Source organism: Sinocyclocheilus rhinocerous, unplaced genomic scaffold (assembly GCF_001515625.1).
Source record: "Sinocyclocheilus rhinocerous isolate Xijiao unplaced genomic scaffold, SAMN03320098_v1.1 scaffold601, whole genome shotgun sequence".
NCBI lineage: Eukaryota > Metazoa > Chordata > Actinopteri > Cypriniformes > Cyprinidae > Sinocyclocheilus > Sinocyclocheilus rhinocerous.
In genome coordinates, this window is record NW_015656605.1 from 1,155,879 (window position 1) to 1,169,554 (window position 13,676).

A 13,676-nucleotide genomic window follows, 5' to 3' on the forward strand; every position below is an offset into this window, starting at 1 on the left:
CTTCAGAAATCATTCTAATATGCTGATTTGCTGCTCGAGAAACATTTCTGATTATTATCAATGTTGAAAACAGTCGTGCTGCACAATATTTTTCTGGGGGGGGGAAATTAAAAGCACTTTTGCTTAATGCAATTTAATGCATCCTTGTTGAGTAAAATTATTAATTTATTTGAAAAAAAAATACTTACCGACACACAATATGGTCAACATTTTAACGTATACATATCACTATAAAATACTGTCAACCAACAGAAAGAAAAAAAACAACAACATTGTTTGAAATGTTGTATAAATCAGTGTGAATGACATATAGACAAACAAAGGAGAATTTTTTTTTTTTTTTTCAGAAAATGACCTTTAAAAATATGTATTGTATTTGAAATCTACAGACGCAAATATATAAAGTGCAATAATAAAACCAGGCAAATGATATATGTGTCCCTGCAGCACAAAAGCAGTGTTAAGTCGCTGGGGTATATTTGTAGCAATAGCCAACAATACATTAGATCAAAAGGGTGCTTCTACTAAATATTGAGCAAAGGGTCTGAATACTTAGGACTATGTGATATTTCAGTTTTTCTTTTTTAATATATCTGCAAAAATGTCAACAATTCTGTGTTTTTCTGTCAATATGGGGTGCTGTGTGTACATTAATGAGGAAAAAAAATTAACTTAAATGATTTTAGCAAATGGCTGCAATATAACAAAGAGTGAAAAATTTAAGGGGGTCTGAATACTTTCCGTACCCACTGTATATATATATATATATATCTGTCTAATATGTCTAAAAAGTGAACCGTTCAAAAGGATGAGAGTGAGAGAAGTGAAAGCTCTGATGTTCCTCCAGCAGATCTTGTATTCTCGTTGTCTCTTCTGCCGTCACGGTTCACGTTGATGAACACTGTTCAGCATCGTGTCATGGTGTTTTTGAAGTATTGGAGGTTTGAGTCAGTGGTGTGGAGACTGAGCTGAGTGAGAGGGACATCAGTGCAGACGGAGCACAGAGGAGCGTGCGGACACGGGCCTTTTCTTCATCTTTCCATGACCACAGTATCAGAGCGGAGCTGCGGCTCAGAGAGTGAAACAGCGTCACGTTCCTGTGTTTGTGTGGTGAAGCACAGCTTTCAAGCACTCTCTCTATGAAGGGTTTCCCCCTCCAGCTCAGCATCCCTCACACAGACTCTTCCCAAAAGGGAAGCAGTTCCTTCTCTCTGTGTCTCTCTCTCCCACACACACTCACACACGCACACACACACACACACACACACACACTCACTCACTCACTCACTCACTCACTCACTCACTCACTCACTCACTCACTCACTCACTCACTCACTCACTCACTCACTCACTCACTCACTCACTCACTCACTCACTCACTCACTCACTCACTCACTCACTCACTCACTCACTCACTCACTCACTCACTCACTCACTCACTCACTCACTCACTCACTCACTCACTCACTCACTCACTCACTCACTCACTCACTCACTCACTCACTCACTCACTCACTCACTCACTCACTCACTCACTCACTCACTCACTCACTCACTCACTCACTCACTCACTCACTCACTCACTCACTCACTCACTCACTCACTCACTCACTCACTCACTCACTCACTCACTCACTCACTCACTCACTCACTCACTCACTCACTCACTCACTCACTCACTCACTCACTCACTCACTCACTCACTCACTCACTCACTCACTCACTCACTCACTCACTCACTCACTCACTCACTCACTCACTCACTCACTCACTCACTCACTCACTCACTCACTCACTCACTCACTCACTCACTCACTCACACACACACACACACACACACACACTCTCTCTCTCTCTCTCTCTCTCACACACACACATAACTTTAACCTGAATCCCTGCTGCTCACTTTCTGTTTCACATGACCGTGATGAGCACTTATCACTTCTCTGTCATGTTGACACAGTGTCGTAATGCTGCTGTTATTACAGTAAAACATTAACACCGTGACCCAGATCAGATTTCACCTTACTTTTGGTGGAGCGATAAAGAAATCCCATGATCTTTAAGGCAAGACATTACAGATAAAACCAGTGTTTCATGCACTAGTCTCTTTTGAGATTTTGGGCTTTTCTGCTTCCATAATTTGCCTTCTTTTAACATCTTCCAGCATCCATATTGCACTTTATCTATCAGCATCAGTAGGTTTCATTCATAAAAGAAAACGTATCTTCAAAGGCTGTTTTCTCAATATGAGTTTGGTCACACTTTAGGGACCACTATAACTAACTATTAACTATGCCTTTTTTAGTTAGGTATGGTGTTTAGGGTTAAGGGATCTAAACTATGGTCATGCAGAATAAGGCATTAATATGTGCTTTATAAGTACTAATAAACAGCCAATCTGCTAGCATGATAATAAGCTACTAGTTCATGGTGAGAGTTGGTCACTAAACTAAAGTGCTAGACTTCAGCAGCACCCACACACACCAGACTTTACAGTTTATTCCTCTCTATATTCTGAAGGTTTTTACTGTTTTATATCATTCACACTGATTTATAGAACATTTTGAAACCATGTTTTTTTTTTCCTTGCTGTTTTTTTTTCCTGGCTGTTTGTGATTTATGGAGTGATAAAAAGAGAAATGCAAAATCCCCTCTGTAAAAACCTTCAACTCTAAGATGTCAGCAGAATCAAACGAGAAATGTAACCCTTGTTTTATCTATAATGCATATTAAAACAATGTTTCTCTTAATCAACAGTGATTAATAAACTGGGGAAGTAGTTAAAATGTTTACTTTATTCACCCGAAGTGTCTTGCTTTAAGGACAGAGTGATTTTCATATGATAGATGAACTGTCATCTGACTTCAGTGAATCTTAAAATTCTGACTTCAACTGTGGAAATGATGTTCAATTCTTTGTAGAAAAAAAGTTTGTAATCATTAACTTTTTTATAGCCATTTAGACTAAATCTGCAATCAAACATTTTTAAATTCATTGCATTTTTCATGTTGTTCTTTATGTAATTTTATTGCTAAAACACAATAACAAAATGACACAAATCAAATGTTAAATGACCTAAATTGCGAGCAGGTGCATCCCTCCCAGAAGTGTAAAATAAGGCGCTCTGGTAACGTTCTCAGTGATTTCTGATGGTTCAGCAGTTCCTTTTCCTGAGCGCTTCACTGTTTGCTGTTGTTGCTGATGTCACCGCGGGTATTCCAGTGCTCTCACTGTGTGCTTTTCTCAACTCAACGCCGTTTTATTTAGATAGCACCTCCAAAACCATAAAAATCAACCAAAGTACTGTACACAAGAGTGTAAACATAATACTAACATTCCCAGAGCATTCAGCAGATTTAAAATACATACACAACAACAGACATACCATCTTTCTGCATGAGTTTTTGGGCTGGAATAGTCTGCTAGAGAAGGTGTTCAGTGTTAGCACAGCACATACTGCTGAAGACTCAACAAGATCATCCTGCTTTCTGCATGGGAGCTGAAGGGTGTTTTACAGTGTTTTACATGTTGCTACAGCTGTCATTAGCATGCTCTGATAATCTGAACAATATCACACAATATCCTCACAGGCTCCAGAGCGGAATGAACCTGCAGATCTGCTTCGTCAACGACAGCGGCAGCGACAAAGACAGCGACGCAGATGACAGCAAGACAGAGACCAGCCTGGACACACCGCTGTCTCCCATGGTACACACACACACACTCACTCACTCACTCACACACACACACACAGACACACACACACACACACACTCACTCACTCACTCACTCACTCACTCACTCACTCACTCACTCACACACACACACACAGACACACACTGTATAGATTTATATGTACTAAATGCCATTAGCTGAACTTTGGGGTGTTTTTTAGAGTGTTTTTTTACTCACTTAAGTAGGACTTGAGTACATCTTTACAAATAATTTCATAGTTACTTCTGGTAATATGGTAATAACTAAAATATATTTTAATGTCATTTCTATTGAAACTTGTATGTCATGTATTTAAATATATTTGTAATTACACATTTATAATGATGAAGCTGTAATTTAGTTAATTTAAAACATATAAACTTTAAATGTAATATCAAATAACACACTACAGTTAAAATTATAATCAAGTGCTTTACATGTGCATTAGTATGTTAGTCAACATATCAAAATAAGTGTACTTCTTTAAACAAAAGATGATTAAAACATAATGACTTAAAATGTACTTTGAAGTAAAGATTTTAATCTGACATTATTACAAAGTGTGCTTTTTAAAAGTGTGCTGAGAAACAGTCATGAAAGTGTCTCTCTTTAAGTCACTTAAGTGGCCTTCTTTAAAAATATACGTCTAAGATTTGAAATTCACAGTGGGACCCAAAATCTGGGATTTTTAGAACTTGGAAATAACCAAGATTTTAAATGATCAAATTAAATGTTAGAAATATGTTTAGGAAATGTTTTTATCAAAAGCAAGTCTGGATCATCTCAGATCATGCAGGAGAACAGGATTGTCAGGGTTTGTTCATTTGAGTTCAGATTTGTTATGCAGACAGTATACTGTTGTGTGACATTAGAAAGGAATGCACAATCATTTTCACTAATCATTTCCACGGTACGCTGAGCTTTGTTGGCTCCAGATGGAGAGCTGTCTAATCTGTGTCTTGTGTTCTCTCTGTCCATCTGTCCTCAGAGCAAACAGAGCTCGTCCTACTCGGACAGAGACACCACGGAGGACGATTCGGAGTCTCTGGAGGACATGGACTTCTTGAGCCGACAGAAGAAGCTGCAGGCCGAGGCCAAGCTGGCTCTCGCGATGGCCAAACCCATGGCCAAGATGCAGGTGGAGGTGGAGAAGCAGAACCGTAAGAAGTCTCCTGTGGCGGATCTGGTACGTGTGCTGAGCTCCGTCACGTGTTTCACTGAGCAACTCCAGCAACGCTAGTGAGAGCCGAACAGCTGAAGAAGAGAGACTCCAGTGTTCAGATTAGTGATGAGGCGTATTCAACGGCCGGTTCTCAGTCAGCCCAGTGCTCAAAAACAGCTTACACAGTATCTGTAGTTATGATCCGGGCTAGAGCGAACCACTGGGAAAAACAGCTGCACTTAATTGCACTGAATGCACACTAGGGTAGTTCAGATATTACAAGGATTAAGTGCCTTTAACTGCTGTGTACTTACATTTAAATAAATCATTTGATACAATGCACTTATTGTGTACGTGCATGTTTATACAACATGAACACAATAGGTACATTGTACCTAATAGTTTATTATTTTATTATTAACTACATAGTATTTAAAGACATGCAATATAAAGTGGGACAAAAGAATGTTTTTAAAGAACTGTATTTGCAGAATATATTATATTAATGAAATAAAAGGCCACTTAAGTGAAATAGAGACACTTTTATGACTGTTTCTATGGTTTCTTCAAGTGTCTCGGAGACACACTACAGCAAAAGATAGAAATAACTGACTTAGAACCTTTTTTTGTTGGTGAAAGACTTTTGCACAGTAGTGTGTAAAATTGTAGATATCAGTTAAATTTTACAATAAACAAATAACAAGCAATAGCACAAAACAGGTTTCAGGTTTGTAGGTGTTCAAGTGCAGAAATTGAATAATTAAATGTAAAACAACATTGCATATAGCACGTATTTCGACATGATCTCGTATGAATTTGTCAGTTCAAGCGCAAAGTACACATACATATATGTGTGTGTGTGTGTGTCTGTGTGTGTGCGTGTGTGTGTGTGTGTGTGTGTGTGTGTGTGTGTGTGTGTGTGAATGAGGCTACACAGCTGGAATATTATTATGACACACTTTATGCATTGGTCAGTTTATATATAGAAATACAATCAAAACCGTAATCGTGATACAAACACAATCAGCACGATTCCATGAGAATCAGTGAAGTCTCGTCATCACGTCATGCGTTGAGAACGCCTCCGCCTCCACCGCAGTCAGTGTCTGAACTGAAACTATGACACACACACAGCAGGAAGCAGATGCTCGAACGCTCTTCCTCCAGCGTTTGACAGCCGCGCGCTGAGTAACGCCGATGGAGAGCAAACACGGCTCACGCGGGGAAATCTCCCGGAGCATGCGGCGTAAATCACCACGAGACTCAGAGCCCAGAGAGACGGACAGCGAAACTGTGCCATGACATGCTCTCAAAGGGCACGAGTTATTCCCTCCCATCACTCTCGTCAGCTCTGTGCTGCTCCTCCAGCCAATGCTGCACACGCGGATGCTCTGCTAGTAAGAACAAAACTGACATCTGCTTGTGAAAATTCCTTCGAAACACATCGGTGCTCTTAAAGTGGCACTGGTGATGCTGTTTCTCTGCGCAGCTCGTGTCAGCGGGACACCCCACGATTAGATCATCTCCTCATCTCCTCACAAGCCAGACACTGAACGCCAAACTCTTTGCAGAGGAGAAAACTTCAACAGTATGGCACGGGACGTGTTACACAGCGAATGCAGTGAGTTCAGTGACTGTGTTCGCTGTGTAACACCACCTCGTGCGTTTAACGCTCCTGAAACACTGCACTCACCCGTCAACTAGAACTGCGGTGACCAGACTCAAATTACAGTGCTGGGTGTTTCAGTGCTTGTAGATGTGAATGAAAGCTGATGCAACATTGTTATCAATCATAACTATCATGCACACTATCAAATGGAGTGTACAGTACTTTAAAAGACGATGTGTATGAGTCAAAACTGAAGAATACTGTGGGAATGAGACGGCAGGAAAACCCGATTTTATCATGTGAAACAATGAAGCTCCAGTCATCCACACACACCTCTGTTCAAGCTTTTGATTCGTTCATATCATTATCATTATCATTTATCTACTTGCCATTGAATCTAGGAGACCTGAACACACTTGAACCACTTTCAGTCCAGTCGCATTTACTCCTATAGTGCTTTATACAATACAGATATAGAAAAAACAGAAATAGAACAGTGTTGCAAAATTCATGAGTTATGAAACATATTCACTTTCATCTATAAGCAGCTCTATAGAAGGTAATAGTGTCATTATTCAGATCAGTTCTCATCTCATAATATCAGTGCAGGCAATCTATAATATGACTGAATATTAATTAAAAGAAATAACATCACGGTCGACTACCAGTTTCCTGCATATGAGAGTAAGACTGGGATTATTATTATCGGAATAATACATCGATTCTAAAATCTAACTTGCATCAGCCTGCATCTCATATCAAAGCACATTTCAACAACACATTCTGGGATTTTGGCTTCAAGCTACTGTAAGCCCTCTTTGTCTTTTAATGATCTTAAACCAACTCTTCACATCTGCAGTTCACTTTATAGCAGGATAAATCAGACTCTATTACAGTTACGCAGAAATATCAAGGTTACTCTGTTTTCTTCCTCGCTTTATTGGCTACAGAGCTAACATTCACTTCACTTTGAGAAAGCCAGCTCATTATCAGCTTACGGCACTCAGATCTGCCTTAAATGGGGAAAAACATTTGAATAGGAACAAGTCCAGAGCAAGTGATGTGAAAGTAAAACTGCAGTGTGTCAGAATGAAGCGAGTCCTCATGGGAACTTCAGATGGGTGATTTACCTGAAGAATTACCATGTATTTGTAATGTGAAAAACCTGCTTCAGTTTCTGTTACGAGATCTGCTGTTAATGCTTATTTTTATGCATTATTCCTCATGTCCAAACGGCCTTCAACATCATAACCCATAATTATGATAAATAATAACCCCACGGTTCTCTGGAATAGCTGACTGCGATTAGTCAGTGGTGTCATTAGCATAATGATGAAAAACTGTACAACTGACTGCTGATTAATGACATAGATTAAAGAGATGAAAGTGTTATGTAGCATCCTGTGATACAAGCTAAATCAATACCACAATATACTGTAAGTCATTTCCAATGTATAATACATGCAAACACAGTCAAGAATGGCATCATGTTCTAGTAATGCTGCCTGAAATCAGACACGCTACTGACTGAAATCAACAGATCGAGCTGAGAATTACATTTGGAAAATGTTAAACTCGCATCAGATGAAGGGCTAGTTTTCACTTATAAGACAGGCGATTGGAATTTTATTGATGATTTCAGAGAATTGTTTAGCATTTTCTAAATCCTTTCATTTCTTTCGAACAGTCAGACATTCACCTGTGATCATATTTTTATCAATACCTTCTGAGAAATACTTCCTCCCTGCATGTTTCACGAGCGTCAGCTTTTCAGACTGTTCACATGTGACATCAAACCATGTTTTCATTAATTGTTTTTTTTAAAACACTCTCACTTTGAACAATATTGACCATCTCTAAACAGAACAGAACAGAACAGCTGATATTTAAAGCTCTAAACTGCCTTGAATGTCACTGCGGCACTATGAGCTAGACAACACAAGAAATACAATACAGCTAGCTCTGTAAAACCATATGCATTCAGAAAACACCATACAAAAACATTTGACTTGAGTCTTTCATCTCTCAGATCTCAGCTTTACACCGGGTGTTGATCATTGGTTCAGACTGTATAATATCCCTGACATGATTCATGTGCTTGTACTGATTCTGTGTGTGTGCGTGTGCGTGTGCGCGTGTGTGCGTGTGCGTGTGTGTGTGTGTGGGGGCGTGCGTGCGTGTGTGCGTGTGCGTGTGCATGTGATTGTGTGTGTGTGTGTGTGTGTGTGTGTGTGTGATTGTGTGGAGAGTCCCCACAAGGATAGCTGACCAGATTGTGTGTGTGTGTGTGTGTGTGTTCACAGCTTCCTCACATGCCGCACATCAGCGAGTGTCTGATGAAGCGGAGTCTGAAGCCCACGGATCTCAGAGACATGACGCTGGGACAGCTGCAGGTCATCGTCAACGACCTGCACTCACAGATCGAGGGTACGACACACACACCTGTCTCTCTCACTCACTCACGCATGTGTGTTCTGCGGAGCTCAGAGACGTGTGTTTGTGTGATGCTCAGGTCTGAACGAGGAGCTGGTGCAGCTGCTGCTGATGAGAGACGAGCTTCACATGGAGCAGGACGCCATGCTGGTGGACATCGAGGACTTGACCAGGTGCCCGGCTCACGCTCTCAATCATCCGCTCAACAGAAGTGGGAAACACTCGCACTGAATTTCTCTGACAAAAAGCAATGGAGTAAAAGTACAAGTGTTCAGAATACTCCAGTAAAGCACAAATTCCCCTCCAGAAAACTACAGCAAGTGGCTGAACAACAACATGTGTTTCCACAATGGTGTTATTTGAGTGTCACTGAGAGTGTAGTGTTTAAAACAGATTTCATTTGTTACATTTTCTGCTTTGATGTTCATTTTAGTTCAAGTTGTTGGTCATTATGTATTGTTTTTGTCATTTTTATGGTCAGACTTTAGTTTGGGGACCAATTCTTACCATTAACTACAACTTTTTCCTCGATGAGCTCCTAATGTGCTGCTTATTAATAGTTAGTAAGGTAGTAGTTAAGTTTAGGAGTTTAGGATTAAGGGATCATGCAGAATAAGATGTTAATATGTGCTTTATAAGTACTGATAAACAGCCAATGTGCACTAGTAACATGCATGCTTATAAACTAAGTAAGCTAGTTAACAGTGAGCATTGGTCCTTAAAATAAAAGTGTTCAGAATTTTTTTTTCCAAGTTAAATTAAATGAAAATGAGATATGATGCCTTGATAACTAGCTGAAATCCAGTTTATATATATATATACATATATTTTATTTTAATACAAGTAACAAAAATGTTGGGAACACTTCGTTTCACTTTTGCTATTTTACTAACTATGAGTAACTTCATGTCAATTAATGTATTAGTAGTCTGTCTGCTTGCTAACACTTCTGCGTTCTACTGATTATAAGTAACTTTGCAAGTACCTGTCAACGTATTCTACTAACCCTAACCCTAACCAAGCAGTCTACCAGTACTCTAACGACTGTGAAATGTCATGTAGTCAGTAGAGTGTCTCTGGAAGTAAAGTGTAATCGGCTGTGTTTGTCCTCAGGCACGCTCAGAGCCAGCAGAAGCACCTGGCGGAGAAGACGCTCTCCAAATGAAGCCGCACGCTCTCCACACACATCCGTTTAGACAGACACCTTTCCTTTGCTTCTGTGGTTCCTCCAGAACGTCTTGGAAACTGCCAGCGATCGCCTCGTACACCCGTCTCAGTCCTTTACCTTTGCCACTCAATTACATAGAGCGGTGTGGAAACACCTGGTGAGCTGGCTGTTGAATGTTTGAGTTGGACAGTATTTAAGCACAGCCGGTCAGCGATGGCTTGAAGCTGCTCGAGAGGAAACATGCCTGCCTTGTAGTCGACGTGTAGCTCCGTGGATGTTGATTGTGACACGAGTCATCTGAATAAGTGTGTTCATATCATTTTCATTCTATTGTATTCAGATTCTTTATTTGAGGGAGATGCTTCTGTACAGATATGTGTAAAATAAGAAAAATAAAACTTTGTTTCATAGACCGTAGTTTTCTGGATCGTCTCTTGTGGAGAAAATATGAAATTGTGTCTAGAACCCCTCGCTCAGTCCCTTCTGTGTTTTCTATGGAAGCTCTTTTCTGCCACAGAAAAAAATAAACTGACTGGAAATATTCATATAATCAGATTCCTGTGGATGGAAGAGCGTGACAAGGCCATACTTTAAAATAACATTCATGTTCATATTTACACTCCGCTACTACTGATCATTACACAGTGTTTTCCAGTTATTCATGGAAAGTATTGAAAGTGTTGTGACTTGTGGTTGTGTCTGAATGAAGTGAAAACCGGAGCAGGTAATGCAGAGCTGTGCTGAGGTCACTGTATGAGCGCATGCACACATCAGTGTGTTTATTCCAGTTTCAGTGCCACAACAAACCAAAAGAGAAGCACTGTGTGTGTGAGTAGATGATTTACAGTGATTGAGGGATTCCCCCATCATGAGTATAAAGCCCATCACTCTCATACTTCAGCAAACACACACACACACTGAGTCTGAGTCTGAGCGAAGACACTCATCATGAAGATCTGTGAGTAACTCAACATCTATTACATGATATAATGATGGAACTCATATATGACATGAGATGTTTTCCTCTTTACATTTGATTGCGTATGAGCTGTTGAAGGTTAACGTGTGTTTGTGACATTATTGAAAGCTGTTACAGTGTGACTGTCTGATTTACTGCAATACGTCTGAACACTGCAGCTGAGCTGTGTGTGTGTGTGTGTGTGTCTGTGTGTGTGTGTGTGTGTGTGTCACGCAGGTGCTGTGTTCTGTGTATTTGTGGCTCTTGCGCTGGGCTCTCCGGTTCCTCCGAACACACAGCAGTGTGAATGCAGCGCCGCCGCCAGGTCTCTGCTCTCCAGCCTCTCACACATCATGCAGAAGGTACAGCGTCACACTCACAAGCAGCATTTATTAGTGCAGCTCCATTCAGTCCCAGACGGCAAAACATTTACAACAGTCTGGCCAGGATATATTTTCAATACGTGCTAAAAATATGTTATAAATTGAAATTCAAAAACATATTTTGATATATGAAGTTTGAAACTAAACAATTTCAATTTGAACTTTTAAATAACTACTTTTAATTTCAATTTGCAACATATATTTAGCATATATTTTAAATAGACCAGAATTTTGAAATATATTTTGAAGGCTGAATGTAAATATATTTCAAAATGTATTTCAGGGGAAAGAAAATACATTTCTGTTCTTACATTAGGCTAAATGAATGGAATAGCCTACTACAGATGTATAATAACATATTGTAATAGTGTAATATTGTAATTAGTCAATTTTTTTCTAGTATGTTTCTTGTTGATTTTTATTCTAATGTGTTTTATGTTCACGCAACAAGTTAAATTTTTTCTTCAAATGTGAATACGTAAATGTATTTTCTTGGAGATTAATATATGGAGGGCAAAATATATTTAAGTATGTTGTCAAAATATACAAAAATATGTAGGTAGGAATAAATAAATATATTATGTATTTATTTACATAAATATATTATGAAATATATTTTAGCATTTTTTTTTTTGTCTTTTTTGTATATTTTTAAAAAATTATATATATATATATAATGTATATTTTTTCCATATGGGATACATTGAAACATCTTTAATTTTGTGTATACTCATGATATATATTCATGTCTGGATCATTCCTGTTCTGAAGCACCTTTTAAAAACTATTACCTTTAAAAAATTAATCTGATGTTGTTGTAAAGAATCAGACTGTCATCAGAAATGTGCTGTGCTCAAACTCAGACACATCAGCTTTACAACTACAACACGGTTATTTACACAATGACAGCAAAATGAACAGGATCTTCATAAAAAGCCACTTCACTTTTTAACCATCTCCTGAAATATTCATATCATTAAAACTGATCTCAAACATCCCAGAATTCATCAAATCCAGCAGTGTTTGTGCTGTTGTTTTCTCTCCAAAATGATGTCACTGCTGGATGATGATGATGATGATGATGATGATGATGATGTCATTAAGGAATTGTCTTCTGTTGGTTAGTTAAAGGGATTTTATGACAACAGGAGAGAAGTCACAGGCTTTGATTATCAGTATTTAATTACCATTCAACATTTTCAAATGAATAGATAGATATGAAAACATGTTTTATTTGAAGCATTTTAGAGCAGCGAGAGTCATATTATTTTGTGATGCTCTGACAGTAAGCAGAGGGACTGTGTGTTCAGATGATTCCTCACACTCTCACAGCGTCTGTCTGTCAGCCCAGCGGCTCCGCTCATGTGAGTCTGATCGTTCCTCAGTTCCTCACACACATCACATCTCAGATGACGCGTGAGCAGTATGTACAGTGTGTGTGTGTTCCTCTGCGAGTGTCACTGCCAGTATTAACGCTGTGGATGGCGTGTGATTTCAGAATGTGTCCTGCTCCAGCCACAGACGCTCGTCTTTCAGTGAGGTGAGTTTGCTGTGGTGTTATATCCGTCTGATTCAGCTCAGGTGATCCGGTCTGTCTAACGCTTGTGTGATCTTCACAGACGGAGTGTCTGAGGAACATCAGAGCTGATCTGAGCTATTACGATGTGATGCTGAGCTCCTACAGGCCCAGTGAGACTGATCTGAGTCCAGTGAAGACAGCCACCAAAGGCCTGATGAATGTGAGACTCTCCTCGTCCTTCACATGAACTGATCGATCCACAGGCTGCTCAGAATGCCATAGCAGCACACTAGCACTATTCAGCACAAACAGATCCGCACACAGTCAGAGCACCACGGACAACACACATCCCACAGTACAGCGCTTCATCTGCTGTCTGACCAGTCAACCAGACACCACATATTAAGACAGAACCGAATTTAATATAGAAATAATAAAATAACTGCTTTCAAGTGACGGATACACTGCTTGAAACATTTATTGCAAAATTGCTTTTATTATGTTTGAATTCTGGGTAGAATTTTTAAGTTGTGAGTCAAATTGACCCTAATTGGATTCAATACAATTTCACCAAAAATCACAAAACATTTATAATTCTCACATATTACAATAAAAAATAAAAATTGGAGCAACATGATTTTTAACACTGTATTTAACAACTATTTAAAAAAAACTAAATATATATATATATATATATATATATATATGATATGCAAGTCAAACACAT

At 39.2% G+C, this 13,676-nt stretch overlaps 2 protein-coding genes across 2 annotated transcripts in view; both read left to right on the forward strand.

Moving 5' to 3' along the window:
* The window catches only part of LOC107720449 (schwannomin-interacting protein 1-like), a 31,759-nt gene extending 21,257 nt beyond the window's left edge, over nt 1–10,502 (forward strand). Inside the window, exons 3-7 of the mRNA XM_016528150.1 lie at nt 3,594–3,711; nt 4,706–4,903; nt 8,792–8,915; nt 9,001–9,094; nt 10,035–10,502. Of these exons, the coding sequence (XP_016383636.1) occupies nt 3,594–3,711; nt 4,706–4,903; nt 8,792–8,915; nt 9,001–9,094; nt 10,035–10,086 (586 nt within the window). The 3' untranslated portion in view covers nt 10,087–10,502. The remainder of the gene's footprint in view (nt 1–3,593; nt 3,712–4,705; nt 4,904–8,791; nt 8,916–9,000; nt 9,095–10,034) is intronic.
* Nucleotides 10,503–11,024: 522 nt separating this feature from the next.
* LOC107720418 (interleukin-12 subunit alpha-like) overlaps nt 11,025–13,676 on the forward strand; it is a 3,762-nt gene continuing 1,110 nt past the window's right edge. The window contains exons 1-5 of the mRNA XM_016528115.1: nt 11,025–11,047; nt 11,285–11,409; nt 12,741–12,794; nt 12,929–12,970; nt 13,050–13,169. Coding sequence (XP_016383601.1) covers nt 11,038–11,047; nt 11,285–11,409; nt 12,741–12,794; nt 12,929–12,970; nt 13,050–13,169 — 351 coding nt within the window. The 5' untranslated portion in view covers nt 11,025–11,037. The remainder of the gene's footprint in view (nt 11,048–11,284; nt 11,410–12,740; nt 12,795–12,928; nt 12,971–13,049; nt 13,170–13,676) is intronic.